The 22384-nt window shown below is 37.9% G+C and overlaps 5 protein-coding genes across 10 annotated transcripts; 1 reads left to right on the top strand and 4 right to left on the bottom strand.

Moving 5' to 3' along the window:
• Window positions 1-203: 203 nt before the first annotated feature.
• On the bottom strand, window positions 204-2439 carry AT5G08460 (GDSL-like Lipase/Acylhydrolase superfamily protein; the record flags this gene model as incomplete). The annotated part of the gene is made up of 5 exons (NM_120931.2): window positions 204-528; window positions 649-913; window positions 1081-1323; window positions 1827-1954; window positions 2139-2439. 5 exons carry the CDS (start codon window positions 2437-2439, stop codon window positions 308-310), a joined length of 1158 nt encoding a protein of 385 aa, NP_196463.1. The 3' UTR covers window positions 204-307.
• A 294-nt stretch (window positions 2440-2733) lies between these two features.
• On the top strand, window positions 2734-8046 carry AT5G08450 (zinc finger CCCH domain protein). 3 transcript variants are annotated; one of them, NM_180702.3, is made up of 12 exons: window positions 2734-2918; window positions 3054-4753; window positions 5198-5205; window positions 5632-5807; window positions 5987-6047; window positions 6131-6229; window positions 6372-6466; window positions 6597-6710; window positions 6847-6914; window positions 7053-7163; window positions 7239-7485; window positions 7579-8046. In NM_180702.3, exons 2-12 carry the CDS (start codon window positions 3087-3089, stop codon window positions 7687-7689), a joined length of 2757 nt encoding a protein of 918 aa, NP_851033.1. In that variant the 5' UTR covers window positions 2734-2918; window positions 3054-3086; the 3' UTR covers window positions 7690-8046. The 3 variants fall into 3 exon arrangements, with proteins under 3 accessions (NP_851033.1, NP_196462.2, NP_001031857.1); NM_120930.5 differs by having other exon boundaries at window positions 3017-4753; NM_001036780.1 differs by having other exon boundaries at window positions 2772-2918; window positions 3057-4753; window positions 7579-7838.
• A 445-nt stretch (window positions 8047-8491) lies between these two features.
• AT5G08440 (uncharacterized protein) lies at window positions 8492-15033 on the bottom strand. Of its 3 annotated transcripts, none has more exons than NM_120929.4 (21): window positions 14470-15033; window positions 14049-14111; window positions 13520-13854; window positions 13293-13392; window positions 13137-13214; window positions 12986-13045; window positions 12767-12871; window positions 12431-12541; window positions 12050-12091; window positions 11795-11908; window positions 11641-11717; window positions 11020-11270; window positions 10808-10929; window positions 10678-10720; window positions 10387-10478; window positions 10148-10196; window positions 9677-9747; window positions 9434-9547; window positions 9214-9317; window positions 8886-8931; window positions 8492-8739 (listed from the first exon to the last, which is right to left on the bottom strand). In NM_120929.4, exons 1-21 carry the CDS (start codon window positions 14620-14622, stop codon window positions 8689-8691), a joined length of 2181 nt encoding a protein of 726 aa, NP_568197.2. In that variant the 5' UTR covers window positions 14623-15033; the 3' UTR covers window positions 8492-8688. The 3 variants fall into 3 exon arrangements, with proteins under 3 accessions (NP_568197.2, NP_001318510.1, NP_001330172.1); NM_001343001.1 differs by having other exon boundaries at window positions 11020-11267; window positions 14470-15006; NM_001343002.1 differs by having other exon boundaries at window positions 9434-9747.
• A 183-nt stretch (window positions 15034-15216) lies between these two features.
• Window positions 15217-19346, bottom strand: AT5G08430 (SWIB/MDM2 and Plus-3 and GYF domain-containing protein). 2 transcript variants are annotated; one of them, NM_120928.3, is made up of 7 exons: window positions 18067-19346; window positions 17808-17908; window positions 17531-17590; window positions 17293-17343; window positions 17025-17095; window positions 16566-16897; window positions 15217-15991 (listed from the first exon to the last, which is right to left on the bottom strand). In NM_120928.3, the coding sequence occupies exons 1-7, from the start codon at window positions 18683-18685 to the stop codon at window positions 15564-15566; spliced, it is 1662 nt and encodes a 553-aa protein (NP_196460.2). In that variant the 5' UTR covers window positions 18686-19346; the 3' UTR covers window positions 15217-15563. The 2 variants fall into 2 exon arrangements, with proteins under 2 accessions (NP_196460.2, NP_001331259.1); NM_001343000.1 differs by having other exon boundaries at window positions 15243-16897; window positions 18067-18959.
• Window positions 19331-22312, bottom strand: AT5G08420 (RNA-binding KH domain-containing protein). The gene is made up of 11 exons (NM_120927.3): window positions 21826-22312; window positions 21593-21703; window positions 21406-21474; window positions 21097-21153; window positions 20931-20969; window positions 20741-20845; window positions 20537-20619; window positions 20351-20432; window positions 20002-20145; window positions 19816-19896; window positions 19331-19720 (listed from the first exon to the last, which is right to left on the bottom strand). Exons 1-11 carry the CDS (start codon window positions 22102-22104, stop codon window positions 19595-19597), a joined length of 1176 nt encoding a protein of 391 aa, NP_196459.1. The 5' UTR covers window positions 22105-22312; the 3' UTR covers window positions 19331-19594.
• Window positions 22313-22384: the final 72 nt, after the last annotated feature.

Raw genomic sequence — 22384 nt, 5'->3', positions numbered from 1 at the left:
AAAAACTATGAACAATCCGCCATATCAATATGCAACATCTTATGTCATCACTATGCATGAAAGTCTCTACCATTAATTTGTGAAACCAAGAATAATAGAAAAAGATTCTACAATTTCTCGATCGACTCATTTTCTACGTATATGTTTGCAGTTAACGATAATGTAATCATTAGAGGTCCACATTCAAATTGGAACCAAATCACAACCAAAAAGATAATGCGAAGAAATATGCAATAGTACTACTACAAGTCTACAAAATTAAAGTAACAAAAATACATAAACAAAAAGAGAAGGATTTGTTGAGGGTTTAGAGACGAGAAAGTTGAGAAAGATTAATGGGGTAACAATCGGATTTGGAACCATTAAAGGCTCTGAGAGCAATTATGAGATTAAAAGCTTGTGTTGGATGAAATGCATCCCAGAACACATGTCGGTCTCTGAAAGCGCATGGTACCGCTAATGGCAGACACGTTATTTCTCCTCTATTTCTCCCTACTCCACAACACCCTCTATCCGTCACTTCGAATCCTACAAACAATAAAAGAAAACAAAATCAAACCATTTCAAGTTAAAAATGCTCTCAACTAAGCTAAAACGAAACATTTGATTAAAAAAAATGTAAAACAAGGGATAAGTTAGATACTTAACCGTAATTAAATGGGTTGGTGAGAATATCCACGGCGGCTCCATAGGTATTACCGTAAACAAAGATGGCTTCACTAGCGGTTTTGTTATCGGAATTGAGACGATCCACCAGCGATACAAGACGGTTGTTGAAAAGTTCAGCCATCTCGTTTACAGCCTCGACACATTCACCTGGCAGAGCCGCTTGGGCGGCTAGTTGGTCTGGTATGCAACCCAATGGACCCACACCGGCTATTACAAATTTCCTAAACCCCTTTCCATACAATTCCTAACAAAATTTTGTACAACACTCGAATTTTAGTTTGACATGAGTATTATTGTTATAAAATAAAAATTCGTAATTATCTATACGGATTTTAGGCACTCGATGACTTCACACACACACACATATATGGTTAATGATATTACTGATAGTGATTCGTAAATAAGACTTACAAGGAGATGAGTGGTGAAGTTGGAGAGAAGGAGGTCGGCGAAAGAAGTAGGGTCGTAAATAGAGCTTGAGAGGAATAGCCTTGGTTTCAGATAATTGTTAATGTAGTCATTGTTACCCAATGACACCACCACCAATGACTTTGCCATATATTCCTTCACTGACTCTTTCCTCATGCTCCTACTTATCTCCATTAATGTCTTCTCGAAGTTCTCCACTTGTCTTCCCATGCTAAATCTCTCTCCCTTCATCCATGCATGCATGCAAGAATGCAACCCCATTTATTATAGTCTTTTTTTTGGGGTTATTAAATACTCATGTCTCGTAGGCAAAAGTTTTTCATGCACCCTATCAAAGTCACTCGACATTAAATAACCTCCCGTGATTCAAATGTGGCTACTTCTATTGGTTAAAGGACGACTGTTCCGGCGGACTTTATGCACCCCAAATTCACTTTTTTATTTTTTTATTTTTTTTACTTAGCGAAAGATAACTTTCAATTTTCAATATCGAAAACCGTATGCTTATTAACAAAAAAGCATAGTACAATTCAATTTTCGGTTTCAGTTTTGGATATTTCGAACTTGGATTCTTTATATGAACATAAGCAATCGATTAGACCAATTTCGTTAAACAAAGTTTTTGATATGAACTAACATGGTAAAAAAAAAGAAACATATCCTATATAACCAAAAAATGTTTTGAACAATAAAAATAGACATTTAGAAAGAAAAAAAAGAAGAAGTACCAGATGGCGACCGGTTTCCTCTAAGATTCCTCCGGCAGCTGAGGCATAGTTCACACCATGGAGAATATCCACTCCTCCGTCAACCGTGTCCATAAACGCCGGTATCTCCGGCAGCCCTAGCAACTCTCCTGCAACCATCCACATCCATCCCCATGATCATGTTAATTAATTAATTGCTAACCCAAAACAAACTAAAAAATTAACAAAACAAAAAAAAAAAGTAAAAGGGTGAATCTCTTGTGCAAATTAAATTTATGCATGCACTGATTTCAAAACCAAATGCATGTAGAGACCGATATGTAAAATATGTACCAATGAAATCGACGATAGTTTTGCCGTTAGAGAAGCGACCGGTTGGTTGATTTCCAGCGAAATCGATGCCGTAAGGGAGATAGTTGGACCTAGCCAGTGAGTTCAAGTGGTTATTGTTTCCGTTATCCACCAAAGAGTCTCCGAACACAAACATCGCCGGAAACATTGCCGTCGTCTCGGATGAGTCTTCTCCACCGGCGAGTACAAATACTACTAGAAACCATGGAACAAGTACTAATGTTTGAACTGTGCAAGACATCATCATCATGTCTTTAAACTTGAATATTTCACTATCATGCATGGTCGCTTGAGATATATAAATACCAAGGTGATATGACTCCTTCCTTCGATTTATTTATTTATTATTTTATTTCGTCTCAGTGAATTTAATGAGCTCTGTTTTCCGTTGACTTTTTATTGTACTGTATAAAAAAAATTAAAAACGACAAAATCTATATCCTATGAACAATTCAATTAATAGAAAGTTTTATGGAAAAAGTGAGAGATTGAATAAGTATGAGGGCATAACGGCAATAAATAAAACCTAAATTGTGGAGACTTGTAAGAGCACGACGGTCTGTGACAAGAAGCAAATATTAACGCGAAAAATAAACATTTGTCCAAAATAAAGTAGCAAACCAAGGAGAACGGAAAATAAATTAGACTCATCAGAGAAACTCAGAGAGAGGCAAAAGTCCGAATCCAGTTTGCCATTTATTACTTCCCGGCGGCAAAATCCAAAAGGGTTTGCTTCTTCGTGCTCTGCTTCAGTTTCAATTGGTAAAAGAAATATCCTTTTTAAAAAAATCTTCGGCTCTGTGTTCATTTTAGGGATTCAATGTTTAGTCTGGTGATTCAAATTCTGTGTTTTGCTCTAGGTTGTGTATGAATTAAGTGCAATTCTATCTGTTGCAGCAGTGAATTTCTGGGTTATTGAATTTGGGAGTGATGAGTGGTGTTCCAAAGAGATCTCACGAAGAGGGTGTTACTCATCCATCTTCTTCTTCATCAGTAGCAAAATACCCTCACGAGGATTCTGGATCTTACCCTAAATCGCCGCATCAGCCTGTGACGCCACCACCGGCTCAGGTTCATCATAACCATCAACAGCCCCATCAGCATCCCCAATCTCAATCTCAATCTCAGCCTCAACCTCACCTCCAGGCGCTTCCTCACCCTCATTCTCATTCTCACTCCCATTCACCACTTGCTGCTGCTGCTTCTGCTTCTGCTCCTTATGAGGTTGAATCTAGAACGGTGGTTAAGGTTGCGAGAAGCGAGCCTAGAGATGGAGAGAGACGCTCTCCTCTGCCTCTTGTCTATCGGTCTCCGTCGCTGCCCACAACTGTTTCTTCTAGTGATCCTCATTTGACTCACGCCCCTGTGCCGATGGAGCCGAGAGATGGTGCTAAGGATGGCAGGGAAATTAGGGTTGAGAGTAGAGAAAATAGGAGTGATGGGAGAGAGATATATGGTGAGACAAAGAGGGAGATTCAGGGTCCTAAGGGAGACAGAGATGTGAAATTTGAGAGATCAGTAGATGACTTTAGCGGAAAAGGTAATACCGGAAGCTATACTAGGAATGATGGGAGAGAGATGTATGGTGAGACTAAGAGGGAGATTCAGGGTCCTAAGAGTGACAGGGATGCCAAGTTTGAGCGTCCAGGGGATGATTTTAGCGGGAAAAGTAATGCCGGTAGCTATACTAGGGATACAAAATTTGATAGGGAGAATCAAAATTATAATGAACAAAAGGGGGAGATTAAGATGGAAAAGGAAGGGCATGCTCACTTGGCTTGGAAAGAGCAGAAGGATTACCATAGAGGGAAGAGAGTTGCTGAAGGTTCGACTGCAAATGTGGACCCGTGGGTTGTATCCCGCGGTAATCCGCAAGGCCCAACTGAGGTTGGGCCTAAAGATCTCTCTGCGCCTGTGGAGGGGTCTCATTTGGAAGGACGTGAAACCGTCGGAGAAAACAAGGTTGATGCCAAAAACGAAGATAGATTTAAGGAAAAAGATAAGAAAAGAAAAGAGTTAAAGCATCGAGAATGGGGGGACCGAGACAAGGATAGAAATGACCGTCGAGTATCTGTGCTTGTTGGTAGTGTCATGAGTGAACCCAAAGAGATTGGAAGAGAAGAAAGGGAATCCGATAGGTGGGAACGGGAGAGGATGGAGCAGAAAGATCGAGAAAGAAATAAAGAGAAAGATAAAGATCATATCAAAAGAGAGCCAAGGACTGGTGCTGAGAAAGAGATCTCGCAGAACGAGAAAGAGCTGGGAGAAGCATCTGCCAAACCCTCAGAGCAGGAATATGTGGCACCAGAGCAGAAGAAGCAGAACGAACCGGATAATTGTGAAAAAGACGAAAGAGAAACAAAGGAAAAAAGGAGAGAGAGGGATGGTGATTCAGAGGCAGAAAGAGCTGAAAAGCGCAGCAGAATCAGTGAAAAAGAATCTGAAGATGGGTGTTTAGAGGGTGAAGGAGCTACCGAGAGGGAAAAGGATGCCTTCAATTATGGGGTTCAGCAGAGGAAGAGAGCGCTGAGACCGAGAGGCAGCCCACAAACCACTAATCGCGACAATGTCCGCTCACGGAGTCAGGACAACGAAGGGTGCGTCTCTCTGTCTTCCTCGTTTAATTATAATTATATGTTTCTCATTGCTTAGTAGAATCCTTTATCTTTACCATTTAGAGAGACATACCCCATTGATTAAATTTGGAGCCTATATAGTAATATCTGCAGGTGATACGATACTATATGATGAAGGGGCCATTATTGTTGAATATCTTATTACCATTATTGTTTTTCCTCTTAAAAGATAAAAAGCCTTTAAATAAAATTCTGCAATCATATGTGTATTATGTAGTGTCTTATCTCTGAAAACCAAATTTGATTTTTCTCTGGATTCCTCTCCGCTCCTTTTCTATCTGTGTTAAGAATATTATGTCTTTTATTACGTAAGTTAGGTATTAGCTAAGCTCAAGACTTTTGTTTTTGTAATTACTGGCCTGGCTTGTAATGTATCATCCGTTTTTGATTGTGTTTATTTTGCAGAGTACAAGGTAATCATTCATTTCTATATCCTCAAGAAAGGATCAAGTTGCACTGCTTGGAGAACAATAGTAAAAAAAAACCGGTTATGACATTTTTCTTTTACATATCACTGAAATGGTCATCTACGAACACACATGCACTTGATAAGCAATCTATTTTGAGATTTTCTTCTTATGGTCGTCCTTAGGTTACTGTTCTTTACTCTCACAGTAGAATGTCAAATATATAAAGAACCTCAAGATCTAAAAATATGGACCTAATAGTCGATGTGATCCTTAATGCTACTTGAGATTTTGGCTGCTAAAAGTTACTTACTGCCCTGGCTTTTTTTTTAACTTTTATCATTTTTCTGTTTCTTTTATTTTCTACACAATTTGAATCCCTTTGCACTTCATAATTTGATCTTGTTGAATTTTATTGTACTGATGATTCAGGCAAGTCAGAGGTGTCGATTGTTGTTTACAAAGTTGGCGAATGTATGCAAGAACTGATTAAGTTGTGGAAAGAATATGATTTGTCTCATCCTGATAAAAGCGGTGATTTCGCTAATAATGGCCCCACTCTTGAAGTTAGGATTCCAGCTGAGCATGTTACTGCTACAAATCGCCAAGTAAGTCGAATATATATCCAAATTTTTCTCATAATCATTTTCATTGTTTTTCTTCTAGATGACTTGGTGCATATAGTTTTAGTTCCAGTCTTTTGATCTGTTTAATTCACTTCGCCTATTAATTTGAGAAACACAGCTCCCTTGTTTGTTACTTGCTGAGACATTTGGCTCGTGTGCAGGTAAGAGGTGGCCAACTATGGGGAACAGATATATACACAGACGATTCCGATCTTGTTGCTGGTATGTACCCTAATGAATCTTATGCAATTATTATCTTTGTTTGGCCCGAACATGACATTGATTCTGGTCTACCTGTCATCTAGTTCTCATGCATACAGGTTACTGTCGTCCCACAGCTTCTCCTCCTCCACCGACAATGCAAGAGCTGCGCACTACTATTAGAGTCTTGCCGTCACAAGATTGTAAGTTAGCTTACCTCTGTCTTGCTTTTGATTCCTTTAACTGACTGTTGCATGTGAACTTCATACTATGTTGAGCTCTTCTCTGCTTTATATCAAGGAAGAATCTTTATCAAACTTCCAACTTAACTGATATATTTGTTAGACTACACCTCCAAGCTAAGGAACAATGTCCGTTCTCGAGCATGGGGAGCTGGAATCGGATGCAGTTATAGAGTTGAGCGGTGCTATATACTGAAGGTGATTTGACATGTGCCATTATGTGTCTTTCTAATTTCCTTGATTATCTTCTCCCACTATGTGCGTAATATCTAGTTTTAAGTGAATTTGTGTAAAACTCCTTATGGAAATTCTGATGATATGATTCCAGAAAGGAGGTGGGACTATTGAACTGGAACCTTCCCTTACACACTCCTCAACTGTGGAGCCAACTCTTGCACCAATGGCTGTTGAAAGATCTATGACCACCAGAGCTGCAGCTTCGGTATTTTCCTTCCACTTTGGAAATATCTGCTCTCTTAATCTTCTTACAACTCTTGGATTATTACACATGGCGGCTTGCATAGTTTTCTCATATTTCATATCTTTCGAACACTGACGACTTATTTACTGTTCTGTAGAATGCTCTGCGGCAACAAAGGTTTGTACGAGAAGTCACAATACAATACAATCTCTGCAATGAACCTTGGTAACTCTCTGTCAATAATCTCCAAATACTTCAAAAATTGTTCACAGAATTTCCTAAATTTATCAGAAATCTTTGTCACCTAAAAGTTATCAGACGCAAGGGTCAGTTTTACTTACGCATCGATCTACTTGTCTGCAGGATTAAATATAGCATAAGCATTGTTGCTGATAAAGGTCTCAAGAAGCCTCTTTTCACCTCTGCCCGCTTGAAGAAAGGGGAAGTTTTGTACTTAGAAACTCATTCATGCAGGTATGCACATCACATGTTTCTTTTATCTGACATTAATGACATAAGACGCTGAATCTAATCTGTGTATGCAAAAAGGTATGAGCTCTGTTTCGCAGGAGAGAAGACCATCAAAGCAATCCAAGCCTCACAACAACAATCATCACATGAAGCTATGGAGACAGATAATAATAATAACAAGTCACAGAACCATCTGACAAACGGTGACAAAACAGATTCAGACAACAGTTTAATTGATGTTTTCCGCTGGTCACGATGTAAGAAACCTCTCCCACAGAAGCTTATGCGGTCTATCGGGTTTCCACTCCCAGCAGATCATATCGAGGTTAACATTTTTCTCCAATTTGACTCTTCTTGTTTTGAAAATTCTTTATAAAACAAATGCTGATGATGTGTTGTGGATTTTGGAATGGAGTAGGTGTTGGAGGAGAATCTTGATTGGGAAGATGTACAGTGGTCACAAACTGGTGTTTGGATTGCTGGAAAAGAGTACACTCTTGCTCGTGTTCATTTTCTCTCCCCCAACTAAAAAAAACCTTTCATGCTTTGCTTCTATCTTACAAAACTTTTTATATTTTATTTATGGATTAGAGACTACAGTTACTTTGGCCTATCTTGTCTTGTGTACTTCTTCCTTGTAACATTTATTTATATATCGTCAGAAACATCCTTGGCACACCTCAACTTGCCACCTAACTTCTTCAGCACTAGAGGTATACACTCGGCCATCTGCCCAGGTTCCCTTTTCGAGAATCAAAAAAAGATTGTGCATATCTCTGATTCCAGCATCAAAATCCTCCCAAGCCGTCCTGATCAAACCCCATTGGACTGACTTGCCACCAATATGATATACTCCATTCTTTGGTTTGATATTTCTCGAGGAGACATGATGGATAACCAAAGCAGCCTTTCCCCCACGGGACTACCAATTTTCGGGCCGCTTTTAACACTTCTCCATAACTTCAAGCCGAACTGCAACACACTAGAATTTCATCATGCAGCAAGAACATCAACATATAGCGAGAGCTCACTCCTAGTTGCATAACCTCCTCTCTAAGCTCCTTTTTATACTTAGCCCGTTCAGGCCCGCGGGCTGCTAGCCCACTTTAACATCACATATGCCATCAGTGAACATCACATATGTTGGGCTTTGTTAGCTTTGTATGATGTGGTTCAATGAACATCACATATGCCAAAGACGGCATTTTGGTAATTACATGTTGACTTAGAATATAGAATGGCTTCTCTTTAGAAATGATTTCATTTCATCTTCTTCTGAAAACCGACATTTGTAATGAAATGTAAAGTGGAACTCAGATCAACAAAAGATTTGGTTTATTACTACTTTTTTTTTTGCTCATATTTTTTTTTTCATATACTGAAATTGATTGAATAGTTTTTTCTTAATCAGCTACAGAAGCCTTACATAAATAACTCTGAATCGTTCATAAGACTATCTCTAATATTCTAAAGCTGGAGAGGCCAGAGAAGAAACAAAAGAGCCAACAATACTATTTACCAAAAACTCTCATTTGTTAAACAAAAATCCTTTTTTCTTCCCCTTCTTTCTCTGCAGAGTCTGCAACCAAATCAGAGAACCAAACAATCAACCACTGCTTCTCTCAAAAAGCGCTAATATTAGTATGACTATGATGCTTTGTTAGAAAGGAAACGAATCAACCATGTTATCAAAGAAGATAAATGGTTATTAGTCTGAAACATTACCTTCTTAAGAAATAATCTAAGGGTGAGCACAATTGTATCTCTTGAGCTGCCAAATACAAACACAAAACAGAAGATTGACTGCTTAATACAAGAAACCCAAAACTGAATACTTGGAACACATTAAACAACTTCATTTAAAAAGAAAACACTAGCAGATTATTCTAATTCAAGTTTAGACTATTGGTGATGCATTTGAAATCAGAAAGAAACAAAAACAAAAAGCGTCTCGTTTCACTTTCATCTATTTTCATAGAAGAAAATCTGTTTTAAACGACGAAGGAGTTTTGATCTACTTTACTTTATCCAAAGAAAGACGACTTCTACTTACCAGCTAAGATCTGTTGCATCATTGTCCACTACTCGACAGAGATGCTCCTCGCCATCGGTACCAATAATCACAAAATCCGCAGGCTGATCAAAGGGAATCACAATCTACGAGCAGAATCAGAAAGATCACAATATTAGTTCATTCTTCGGGATGTATGTTAACATAATTCAGCCAATATTACATTTCTAACACAAAGGGGCAAATAAGGCAAGACTCTTACATTAGTAGAAGAGGAGAACTTTTCTGTAATTACAGGGTCATTAGTAGGTTTGATGCTGTAGCCTTCTTTCTTAATAGACAATGTAGCTGCTTCCCATATATCCAAATAACCAATCTGTTTCATAAGAGAGATCGCATAGTAAAAAAGCAATAGGCGCACAAGTGAGAGAGTAACATAGAGGAGGTATGTGCAGGAAAACCAAAGACCAGATTTGTAAAAGATGAAATAAGAGAAGTGGCATACTGAATAGGAGACTTTGAATAAAGCATGACCGTTATAAAGACTCTTCTCTATATGACTCTGCATCTCTGGATCTGCGAAAATAGAAGAGGAAACCAGTCACCAGATAATTCACAGAATATTTGCAGCGGCAATCCCTGCAGTATCTAAGAATACTAACAGCAAAGTAAGCTTTCCAAGAAACTTTTCAAGAAATATTCTTCTTATTTACCAGAAACGCTCAGATCTAAAGGAGATAGAATTGAATTATCAGACCAACCGAAAAACAGCCAGAAGAAACCAATACTGAATTATAAACTGACAAGTCATGCAGTTTTGATATCTTTAACTCAACACAAAACAGGTCACGCAGTAGTGCTTTCTCCGCATGAGGTAAACTACGGAGTTTCAACAGGTATGGATCAAACAAGCCACAGATCGAGTTTTGTTAAGTACATGAGCGACAAAAGTTTCAGAGTAAAAGCATAGACTTACGACACGTGATCTTGCAATTTTCATTGGCGAAGACCCTCACAAGCTCCCCCTAGATTCCGAAAGAAAAGCAGACGAATAAAAAATCCAGACAGGTAACGAAATGGTAATCACATCTAGCACAATATTAAAGTCCCCAAACATATTTGAAATAGGGGCTGATCATATGTTCTCCACAAAAAGTGAATTGGATGCTTTAGAAGTATTTTCTTATTCATCAGAAAAGATTTAGTAAAAAAAACCTTGCGGTTCTTGTCATCCAAGGGGTGAACTTCAATAGCAAGGTATAAATCAACATCATCGGCTGTGACAAGATAATCGGGCCTCTTTGCTCCTGCGTTTGGACATTGTCAACAATCAAGCTCTTATCGTCATATATATATATATATATATATATATATTATATATATATATATATATATATTTTGTATATATATATATATTTTGTATCGCCATACATAACTGTAAAGAAAAAATGGAAAGATAAACTTTGAGAATAAAGCAAGGGTAGTAGGGGGAACAAACATAGGTACCATCAATGTAGTTCACTGATCCATCTTCCAGATGTCTTACCCACTGATATTTCAAGAAGAGGAGAAGATATCTTAAAATGCAATTTGACGTAAAATGGATAAAAACTAAAGCTTTCTATTTCGCATGCACCTCAAAATTACATTTTGTCGTTCCGTTGATAGAGTGACCAGAAACCTGAAGCTCTCGCCCAGGAAAAGGTTCTCCTGATATCTGTAAGTCTGCTATACCTGGCAACGGATCATCATCCGCAGCTGCCAAAAGTAATTCACAATATTTAAAACAAAGTGAAAGACGGTGATGGAATTGTTATAATGTCACTATCATTGTTATTAAACCATTACCCTCAGAAAATGATGAAGATGGCTCTTCAAGAACTGGGGCCAAAATCGGATAATTTGAAGGGCTTGGATCATCGACAGCCACATAAGTCGAATTTTCCAAAGTTGTATTTGAATCTGCTTGTACGTCAGCATATGCATCGTCCATAAAAGTATTGCTGAGAGGCTCACGAAACTGAACACGATTATTTGGTCCATGAGATTCATCTTGATTGAGAGCTGGTTGCACAGGCATCTGGAAGGCTGGCGACCTACTGTTACAGAAGACACATTTGATCATTAAACTAATTTCAACATTGCAATCAAAAGCATTCATCCACCACTAGCTTTCATAAACCCCAGGCGAGGACTCAGAAAATGTTACCGTGCAACAAAATTAACTTTTTCGTGGCCATATATATAGAAAAGAGAAAAAAGTACCAAGAAAAAATTAATGGTTCAGAGAGTACCAAAGAGTTAATAAAATGTCTAATTGACAGAACAGCTTGACAGTTATTTAATGCTCGGTATCTGTACTCAGCCCATTACTCCCAAAATTTACAATATTCATTGCTTTCGGCATTATCCTTAAAATCCCTTATCTTTGGTATCCGCGAATCAACAGCAAATTTGGTGTATTAATACCTCTCAGGACCATCAAGATGGTAATTACTCGCAGCTGAGCCACCACGCCTGTCTTGATGATGGTGTTCTGAATCTGTCTAATGGAAACAAAAGAAGGTTTTTTGGTTCAAGTCAGTTAAGAAAATTGAGGGGACATTAAGGAATACGAACTTACTGAATATCTCAAACCCACACCAACAGGCTGATATGGTGACAAAGGTGAAGCATTTGAGTGGTTTACATCTGACTGCCAAGGTGCTAATTGGTACTCTGTCTCCTTTAGCTTTGTCTAGCACCAGACAAGAAAAAAGATCAGAACGAATCCCCTTATCATAGATCAGTAGGCATCAACCGTAGGACTAAACTGCAATTACAAATGAAACAAGTGCTGAAATATGATGTCAGCAGACGCCATACCCGCATATCATACCTCAGTAACATTGAGCTTCTCCTGCAGATGCCTAAATAGAACCTGAATATGATGTAAACATCAATCACATGTTGTGACGGGAAAGAACTACATAAAAACTTCACTCCAACATCAAGGAACCAGGGAGCTCTATCAGTCACTTTAGTTCTCTATGGTGCTCAACAGTTACTAAGGACACCATTTTATCACTTTTTTGTATTATGTTTTACTTTTATGAATTTCAAGGAGGGCAAAGTTGAAACTTTTCCAGCCAAAATGCAGAGCAACCATCCAAACTACTAGCACACAGTAAATAGTTTTCGAAGATAGACAGCCAAGGAGATCTGAAGATCAAAACAAATAAACTAAGAAAGATAACAAACTTAAGATTTTAATTCTAACCTTCACACTGCTAACAATAGACTGAGAATCCGAGATCTGTGGATGCAGCGAATATTCTGATAGAAGAGGTAACAAGATCGATACAAACAGAGACCTCTCTTGCTCTGCAGCCTGATAGAACCAAAATAGTATCATCCATTTTAGATTCATACAATGAAAGGGAGGTCTCAAAGACAAATCCGATTTTTTGCCAATTGAACCACTAAAAATGATGGAAACAAAGATTGATAACTGGAGTCCAACCATAAAGGATTACAATATAAAGTAGAAACGAAGATTTAAAATACACATGCCAAAAGATAGAAAATTATAGTCACATAGATACAGATGATAAACCTGTAAGGCATATGTTAGGCGTATATTTTCCTCAATGATCTCTTGTCTGTAAGAAAGAGCTTTTGATGCAGCATCAACAAGGTCTTGTTGTTGTTGGTCAAATGCCTGTCACAACAAGAAAGATAAATTACCCCCTAAGTGGTTAACAGAATAAGTAACTATAATTCGTCACAAGATAAAGTTACACATATTTTGTAATAGATAAAAAGAAAAGCTAACCGAACGCATGTGCGCAATACGCTTTTCCAAAACATATTTTTCATTGCGTATTTGGACTTCCTAAAAAAACAGGCCAAAAGGTTATTCAGACAATGTAGTGTAAATCAACCAAGTATGCATAAAACACTAGAGATTAAAACTAGCGATTTACCTTGGTAGAATAATCAGCAAGATATTTTCGTAAGCGCAAAATCTCTTGGTCTTGTTCTTGGACCTTGTGAATGAGTTCCTGGATAATTGCATAGTCAGGGAAACAATTTCTCACTTTCACTAAGAAGGAAAGCTAGATAGTAAGAGGGACTGAGACCTGCTTCCATGCAGTCCCCGAATTATTTACTTCACCTACTGGCATCAATTCATGAGAAGACGAGTTGATGTGTAAGTCATGATCTCCTTCCAATAGCGGTCTAGCAAAGGAAAACCAGATATTGAATTATGAGAATACACTCTGCCTTGATGCAAATATAGTTAAACCATGAGATAAACATAAATTTGCAGAACGGGGGCCAGTGTTGTTAGTTAGAGGTTCAGTACCTCATAGGAGATAATGATATTGTAGATGGCGACGAAGACAATTGAGAGGTTCCCCCACCACCTACAGTTCCTCTGACAATGCCATTAGTCATGATTCCCTCAGAATGGTGGTCTTCAGAACGATTACTCACAGTAGCTTCCTCTCCATTTGGATGCACATGCTGGTGAACAACCAGCATACCTGACGGATGAGCAGCTGAAGCATTGATTTTGCCTTTCCTCCGATCAACTAGACTAATACCAGCGGCCGACTGGTGTAACGGGGAAGACCCACCGGTTGTAGTATTAGAGTGGTTTCCTAGATCAGATGTCTGGGGCAAGGATTCTCCTGATTTCTAAGGAAGGTAGAGAGGAAAAAACACTACCATGAAAACAACATATATACCACAAATTTGGTCAGAGAGACCCTAAAGTCATGCAATGGAAATGTCAACAGAGCTCTAGGGAAAATCCTAGAGAATCATTAGGGGCGAAAAGAGATATATATTTCTGTTCTTTGACCAGGAAAATGAAAAATAAAACGACTTACATATTTGGCAAGCTCCAGATATCTTCTCTGAAGTTCAGCCTTTAAGAGGTTATTCTCTTCCACCTGGTCAGAGATAAAAAAAATAAAAATTGTCACTTGTCAGAGAAAATCTATCTGCTGGACGCAAATCACACTCTATGTCCAAATCATCCGCCCAATTTGCAGTAGAAAATGAAACGAGACAAAGAAATTCATAAACGGATCCTACAACCCCAAATATACTCCTTAACTCATTTCCATTCCCTGGCATTAGTTAGAGGATTTCAACCTGCAATTTCTACAGCTACTTTGATATGCCCTAAAGAGAACCTTAGAAGATAACTTCAAGTGATGAAATGAAGTGATTGAGCAAGGTACCTCTAAAGCTAAATGTTTTCAGAGATACAGAAAGTGAGAGAAGCTAAGTATGATGAACACAAACCTGCTGCTTGATTGTGGCTTCTGCTGCTTCAACAGCTTTGATAACTTGAAACAAGCTATCGTTTTTAACGTCGTTTTCATGGGAACCAGATGATTCTCCGAGTCCCACTCCCGAAAACCTCTCGGCAAGTCTTTCCTCATGGCCGTTGTCCATATTCTCCAGTCCCCAAAAGCTCACGAATCCGAAATCGAACCCTCGAGAAACTGAACCAAAAACACGGCTCCAATTTCGGCCTACTCTCAAAATCTCATCTGGGCTTTCGAGTAACCAATCAACATTTAGGTATTACCCGAAGAGAAGCTTCGAGATTTCAACGAAATAAACATCGAATAAGAAATAGAATACGAGCTTGGAGATTAAGAAAGAATGGTATGATTGAGAAAGAATGATGAAGATAAGTTTGGAATCATACAAGAAAATAAAAATGGATTTTAAAAAGCTTTTGCTTCTTCTTCTTCTTCGAGCAAACTCTCTCAGTTTTTCTTCTGGAGTTGTGACCTCAGAATTGGGTTTCTCATTTTTTCTTTTGGTTCCAATTCTTCTAATTATTAAAGTTGTTTTCTTCTCATTATTGTCTTAAATAATTTATCATTATTATTACACTAAATTTTATTATTTGTTTTTTCTGTAATTATAGTAACTTATATTTCTTATTTTTTTGGCAACCTGTAATTATAGTATCTTACTAAAGTTCGATTCTTCTCTCATATATCTTTCTAATAACTATTTTATATATCCTACTTTAACCACGAAAACAAAATTAACACCTAAGCTTATTTGGAAAACACTCATTGTGTACTAATCATCAAGCATAATTGGATTAGTTTTTCCATTAATCTCCTTTTAGTTTTCCATAATTGGATAAATATTTAGACAAGAAACTGCAAAAGCAATGACTGATAAAACAAACTGTTCATACTCGTGGAGTCTAACTAAGGTCATAACACTGTTAGCTTCACATCCTTTTTTTTTCTTTTGCTGTTTACTGAAAAGGAGGAGCAAAACCTACTGCAATTTGAAGATAATGACAGACGATAACAGATTACTGAAACCACTTTTGACTGAATCTAATAGTCTTCAGAGTATTGCATTAGTTACACTAGACGAAGAACATCGGTTAGTAAAACTGCGGATTCCATGCTTTCTCCTGTCATCCAAACCCTGAACTGTTTGGTGAAATACTCTGCGTCGCTCCAAGCTTTGAGTTGTGTGAGAGAGAATGGTCCCTGTACAAGACCCTGAGGATCTTTGTATAACCAGTTTAACTTCTCTTTATCATAAGACAGAACCCGGACGTCTTCAACTTTAGGGTCCAGGGTCTCTCCATCACCGTTGTCATCTTCATCATCATCGCTCAGTTCGATTACTTCTGATGGATTTGGTTGAACTTGAGATCCGTTGTCGACATTATTTACTGGTATACTTGACTGAAGCTGAGAAACTTTAGACTCTTCAGTCGGCGTCTCTCCTCCAATGATGCCATTTGCTGGCTGCTCTACATCTACATGAAGATACTCAGCACCTGTAATTGACAAGAATGCGGATTGGTACCAATTCCAGAACCAACTCATCCTTTATAAAAAGTTTGGATACTATACAATAGAGCAAACCAGACCAACTAGTTGACGCATATCAATCTCGAATCTTTAAAAGATCCATACGTCAATTTCTCTCTTAAAACCAGTATAGCTACAAAACAAATATTACATCTCTTTTCCATTTCCACTAGCATAATTTGCTCGCTTTTCTCTTTCAGATTCTGCCACAGCAAAAATAAAGAAAGAAAGAGACACAACAACCTGTATGCCACCAGATGCTGTCATAGCCTAAAATACTGCTACAAACTTTACATGAAGTTTCAAGAACCAATTCTTTGGCGTGAATTTTCTATTTTTTGGGTAAATCAAGAATTTCATATGAAGAACGCAGTAATATCCACTGGCTTCTCAACATCCAAAAGGCAGATAAGATGCAAATTTGTCACAGGCAAGAACAGGAAGTAGCTAAAATTTGTTAACATGTTAAGTAATAACAAAGAACAATGGTGGTAAGATGCAACAAAGTGAAACAAGAAACCCTATACATGTTATGCGCACCTGCAGAAGCAATCCATGTTGGCAATCCCTTGTTAATTTCCGTAGCACAAGATGTGATTCCCGGAGTTGTGATGGGGTTTGACATCACATAGCCGTTATTAAATTGTTGATCTTCTCCACCAAAGAGGTTGCGAGCTTCTGGGGTTTCATGGATGCACGATAATGGAGATTCACTCAATCGTTGCTCGTTGTCACTTTTATGAGCCTCAGGGGACGAAACTTCAGGGTTTTGTACAAGTTCCTCTCCAATAACTTCTGGAACTTCGCGGAGTAGCCTGGCCTGTTCATCTGGATTTTGAAGAAGCTCCCTCTTATCTAGGTACTCGGACAGCGTTACAACTCATGAAATCAAGGAAAACTTATAAACAAAGATTTTTTCTCCTTTCACTATCACTTATTCCGAACATTATTATTCATTTAAAAGTAAAAGAAACGAAACTATTTCCCAAAAAAGGATATTCTCTTCGCCATCCCTTCTCATTAGCCCGATCAATAAGCCTTTTTAACAATTCAATTTCTCTTCCAAGCCACTAAAAAAGTAGTCATCAAAAGTTGACAATAAGTCAGAAGAAATAGGACTACAAGACGCCTTTTCTTCTTAAAATACAGTTAAAAGTTGATCATCGTAAATGTACTGAGCTTTCAGATGATATCATTGCAGTCACATTCATACGCATGATGGATAAGATATACAGAAATGAATCATGAGAGGAAGTCGCAAACATACGTGTTTTGTTTGATCTTTATGTAATTTTTTAGCTTTTTCTTCCATCTCCACCTATCCAAGGTTCAAAATGAATTATGATTAAAGAACTACAAAATCAAAATGTCATGAACAGCAAGGTTAGCAAGTCGCTGGGATACATGACAGAAAAAATGCAAATCTTTAACAGAGGGAGCTGCAATAATTATCTTCCAAACCTCTGCAAAATGGCATGTCTTGGCAATCTTAATAGAAAACTTACAATAGTAGGCTTCTTAAGAAGTCCGTTCTTTATTCTCTGATGTAAATCTTCACATTCCTCCTGAAAAAGTTTACATCAAGCTATGATAAACGACAGATTATATAGGTTAAAATGGGGGCGTTTGTCAAACATAGTAATAGTGAAAGATAGTATGTGTTATATAACTAGAACAGAATCCCAATTGCCGGTTCTTAAACTACATGGGTACCTGACTTTGCATCGATCATAAGCAAAAAATTGAGGTATGAACATTATTTCTAACTTCTAAGTATATTACCTGGGAGAAATTATCATCAGATAGCACAGATATAGAAACATCTTTCACATAATTTGTAACCTGAAGAAGAAAATCATCAGTCCCATGTTCCTTCTTCACGCCTATATAACAGAGAAAACAAAAGCACAGAGAGAGCTCAACTTTCTACAACAGACCAGAGATTTTTAAGCAAAGAGACAAAATTTAAGAGATGTGATTATATTGTCCATAGAAATCACGAACACTGACAATCACAGATAAAAGACTTTCAGGAAATTACCTGTCACCTGAACAAGCTGATAAGGGTACTTCTGAAGATAATCATTAGGGTCAGACTTGATCCTCACAAAACTTCCCAACATTTTACCCTCAAAGGTATCAGGAGACTTGAGCAGTTCCTGGACTAAGCTCTTTCTCAAGTAGAGAAGCTTGATATTATCACTCACAATAGCAGCAAAAGTACCTCTAGGTTTCTTAACAACCTTACTTGTCCGTTTAGCTATCTTCTCCGAATGACAAATAATCTGCGGCTCATCCTCGTAGAGAAAATCAAAGTCAGAATCATCCTGATTCTCTTTGTAATGCTTTTCAAGGAGATCATAGACTTTCATTCTGAAAATCGTCCTAGTCCCGAAAAGCAAAACCAATCTTTTGTCGCACACAACTTTCTTCTTATTGGAAGGATCTAAAAGACCTTCCTTTGAAATATACTTAGCAATAGTGTCACTAACATCATAACGAGAGATCATTTCTGAAGTATCTTTACCAAGAGAGTGTAGAAACTCAATGAGTTGTCTCGAACCCCATCCTACAAATTCGAATCGTTTAGGTCTCGCTTTCCTTTTCCTCGAAGAAGTCGCAGAGCCATTACCCTCTTCAACCCAAGTTATATCCCCCATTACAACCCAAAATTTATATCTCAAAACCTAAGGAGAAGAAAAAAACTCACACCTCTAGCTTAAGAAACTATAAACCCTACTACTGCAATGAAAGGCGAATACATTTACTGATTCTTGAACCAAACAAAAAAAAGTCGTCGCGTGGAAGAAATTTCCCTTAAAACCTGTTAATCTGACGAAATGCACGAATTGAAAGAAAACAGCCACCGAGCTAATCGTCGAAATTAGTCGCTCTCCGAGAAGAAATTGACGGAAAGCACAAAGAACCCGACAGAAAAAAAAAAAAAAAAAAAAAAGGATGGGAGAGAGAAAAGAGAGAGCTCTGATTCTCAGGCGACTTTGAGAGGTGGTGAGGCTGTGAGGCAACCAGTGGCAGGTAAAACATCAGCACCAATTCCACGTGTCCTATTTTTCCGTTTTTTTTTGTGTTTTTTACAGTTAATATTAATTCTCTTCTTTTTTTTACCAGAAAAAACATCAACGGCAATATCTTTAATCAAGCATCTTTGGTTAGATCAAATCTCTGTAAGAGTAAAGCTCCTAATTGAAAGTGTTAATAATCTCACCTCTTCTTTAAATGTCGAATAAGGAACACCCCTTCTAACTCCCATTCAGTCTCCAATGGAAACTGAAGCAGAATGGCAATTACGATACATATCTTGCTAATATCAACATTTCAAAGACATGTATCTTCTCTTTTATGCATACAAGTAGTCTAGCGAAGCAAGCGAGAGATTGTGTGTGAATCCTGCCTGTTGTAATATCTTGGCCAACTTTGTAATACCTCTTTGGTTAATGAAGTAACTTGACGGCTGAAATAAAGATTTAACTTGTTTTTACAGTTTTGAGCATAGATAAGTTTCAATCTTTTCTCTCTTTTTTTTTTTTAAAAAAAAACAGGATTTAGAATTAATCTCTAATCTTTTTGGACTTCTTGGAAGATTTATCAGCAGAAGAAGATGGACCAGCAATATACTCCTCCGCATTCACTCTCTCGTGTGTCTTTTTCTGCTTTTTCAACTCCTTCGTCTTGCTCTGCAACACCACAAAATCAATACAACAAAACCCAAACTCAGTGCCAATTCCCTAAAGCAAAGAAGAGAGGTGTACAGATAAAGGTTTCATTTTACCTTCAAGGAATTTGTTAACTCGGTTATATCATTCTTTCCATCCTCTGATTTGTTTGCGTTGCTATTGTTGTTCATAGGCTCCTGCAATTAACCAATCGAACAAGTTAGTGTTACGGATTTTAAGGTTTTTAAATAGAAGGCAGAGAAACGATAAGTGTCTTGTGACACTCAAGTTAGAAGAGAGACCTCAGGTGGGAGGAATGAGGCATCTCTCTTTCTTTTGTTCTCTGTGCTCTTCTCTGACTGTTTCTCTTGCTTCTCCTGCCATTTTTTCTCTGACTTCTTTTTATCACTCATGAAGTATTCTCCAGACTCCAACTGCATATCAATCTGGGAAAAAACCATAAAACAAGTTCAAAACCATGCATTAGCATATTGACCTGAGAAACAAAAGACATAAAGCAGAAACTAGACAGTGCGCATGTCGTAAGAGCTTTATCGAAACTACCTGTTGAGAAACATTCTAACATGTTGGGTTTAACAAAATAGAAACACAGAGAAAATGATACAATAAGAGAATAAGCAAATTTCCTACCTTGCTAGGTGGTTGAGGAGGTGGGAAAGGTGTGTATGGCTTCTTCTCCTTGCTTTTGGGTTTCTTTTGCTTAACATTTTTCCTGTCAAATCAAATTGGAAATAGATAAGATATATGCGCTCATGAGTTACTGATATATTAAAAGATATCACTCAATTTATTCATCAAGAATAGAGAAGGCCATACTTCCTGAATGTGGGAAGAAACCTATCCCAGCTTTCATTTGCAAGAGCTGGATCCTTCTCCAGTTCTTTTTTCATCATGAGAGTCTGCATAACCAAGTGTTGAAGTATATGAATCTATTTACCATAGCCTATTGACAAAGCTTCTAAAACAACTTCTTGTGGGAGTATAAGGGAAGTACATAGAACCAAAAAAAACTGGACACACCTTTATATGGTATACAGGATGCATTATATTCTGTACGCAGTCTTCCACAATCCTTCTGAGCTGTTTGAGACCTTTAAATGGACCCATAGCGGCTACAGTACTTCCCTGTTAGACGTAGATTAATTCCAATTAACACAAAAATATCAAAAACCAATGTAGTGAGACATTTGCAAAAGAAACACACAATTACCTGAACTAGAATGTAACAGTTGGTTAATATTTCCAGCGCCTGCAAGAAGCCAAAATTATTAAGCCTCAAAGCAAAACACAAATGACAAATATTCGACAAGTTTCTCTAAGGAATTTGCATAAGAATACATTAGTTTTGCTTAACCACTTGAAGACATTTTACACACCTTCAAGGTAGAAGAATTAGGACCCACAAGCCGCTGCCTTCTTTTAACAAATCTTTCCTGCAAAAATAAGTCTATGTAAGGACGAGATGACAATGCACGCAAGATACATATCGACATAAACTAATTTTCCTCATGCTGAAATAATTTAAAGATGTCACGAAACGAAGTATTCTAGGTTTATAGTGGAATGTAGTAACAACGTTATAAGGTGCTATTGGTTATCTTTACATAAGCCAACATGGAAAGGGACCAAAATGCAAGCACAACTGTGAGTGATAATTGAGCCCCGAGACTAAGATTGAACTGTACCTTATTTCTAACCAAGTTACCGATCTTGATGATATCACATTGCACCTCATCTTCGAGAATCTTAATTGCCTGTGATACAAGTGAAGAAAAGCTATAAATTAGCATAAACACCTAAATATCCGAAATTTACAGACTTCTAATTACAGTTTATTCTAACTAAGCTCTTGAAGTGAGGCTGAAAAAATACCTGAGGAGCAGGGACACTTCTGGAAAGAAGCTTAATCAAATCCCTAGCTTTGACAATGATGTATGGATCTCTTGTCTTCCTCGTCGTCGAAACAGTCATAGAACCTTCAACCTACAATCGCAGCCACAGAATATTCCACACAGATCAATAAAAACCCAGAAAAGAAGAAAAAGCAACTAGAATAACCCCTAATTTCTCTGCTCTACAAAGACTTAGTGAAAACGAAGACGCACCAAGTTGAGCTTGCAGGCGACACCGTACTCCTTAAGAGCAGATTCAACTCTAGGCCAACACTCCTGAAGATACTTCTCTCTGTATTGAGGAAAGAGTGTTGAGAACGTGCTGGTTTCAGTCATACCAGTGGGGTTCCATGCCGGATCAAACTTCTCGATTGTCCAACGGTCGATGTTTGGGTCATCATCCCATGGCTTCGGCTTCTCGTGTTTACCTTTCTTCTTCTCCCTCTTCTCGATATTCTGCTCCTCGTGCGCAATCTCCTCCACCTCCGCCATTGACGAGATCAGTTAATTCCTATTAGTGACGGCGGCAAAAGGTTTATGATGTTTGACCGTGAAGCTAGAGGTCTTTAACCAAGTGAAAATCAGAGACACTGCGTTACCAGAAGTGGTGGTGGTGGTGACAATCGAAAACCCTATCTCTGTTGGCTTGAGACTTCGCCGTTTTTAAGACAAATGCCTGTATTGGGCTAGAGTCCCAGTGACAATAATGTTGGGCTTTAAGATATCCCTAATAAACATATCTTACTGGGCTTCTATATTTGGCCCAATATAT

This window comes from Arabidopsis thaliana, chromosome 5 (assembly GCF_000001735.4).
Source record: "Arabidopsis thaliana chromosome 5, partial sequence".
NCBI lineage: Eukaryota > Viridiplantae > Streptophyta > Magnoliopsida > Brassicales > Brassicaceae > Arabidopsis > Arabidopsis thaliana.
Note: the sequence above shows the minus strand (reverse complement) of the source record. Positions and strands in the feature narration are given on the sequence as shown.

What these genes read in the sequence shown, in the direction of transcription:
- AT5G08450 (NM_180702.3), top strand. Translation starts at nt 3,087, where the DNA reads ATGAGTGGTGTTCCAAAGAGATCTCACGAAGAGGGTGTTACTCATCCA. An exon ending in TTACTGCTACAAATCGCCAA is followed by an intron (nt 5,808 to 5,986) that starts GTAAGTCGAATA and finishes GCTCGTGTGCAG; the next exon opens with GTAAGAGGTGGCCAACTATG. An exon ending in AATCTCTGCAATGAACCTTG is followed by an intron (nt 6,915 to 7,052) that starts GTAACTCTCTGT and finishes ACTTGTCTGCAG; the next exon opens with GATTAAATATAGCATAAGCA.
- AT5G08440 (NM_001343002.1), bottom strand. Translation starts at nt 14,622, where the DNA reads ATGGACAACGGCCATGAGGAAAGACTTGCCGAGAGGTTTTCGGGAGTG. An exon ending in CGGGGACTGCATGGAAGCAG is followed by an intron (nt 13,215 to 13,292) that starts GTCTCAGTCCCT and finishes GCAATTATCCAG; the next exon opens with GAACTCATTCACAAGGTCCA. An exon ending in GTATTGCGCACATGCGTTCG is followed by an intron (nt 12,872 to 12,985) that starts GTTAGCTTTTCT and finishes TTGTTGTGACAG; the next exon opens with GCATTTGACCAACAACAACA.
- AT5G08430 (NM_120928.3), bottom strand. Translation starts at nt 18,685, where the DNA reads ATGGGGGATATAACTTGGGTTGAAGAGGGTAATGGCTCTGCGACTTCT. An exon ending in TCAGCTTGTTCAGGTGACAG is followed by an intron (nt 17,909 to 18,066) that starts GTAATTTCCTGA and finishes TCTGTTATATAG; the next exon opens with GCGTGAAGAAGGAACATGGG. An exon ending in AACATGGATTGCTTCTGCAG is followed by an intron (nt 15,992 to 16,565) that starts GTGCGCATAACA and finishes TGTCAATTACAG; the next exon opens with GTGCTGAGTATCTTCATGTA.
- AT5G08420 (NM_120927.3), bottom strand. Translation starts at nt 22,104, where the DNA reads ATGGCGGAGGTGGAGGAGATTGCGCACGAGGAGCAGAATATCGAGAAG. An exon ending in GAAGTGTCCCTGCTCCTCAG is followed by an intron (nt 21,475 to 21,592) that starts GTATTTTTTCAG and finishes CTTGTATCACAG; the next exon opens with GCAATTAAGATTCTCGAAGA. An exon ending in ACTGTTACATTCTAGTTCAG is followed by an intron (nt 20,846 to 20,930) that starts GTAATTGTGTGT and finishes TACGTCTAACAG; the next exon opens with GGAAGTACTGTAGCCGCTAT.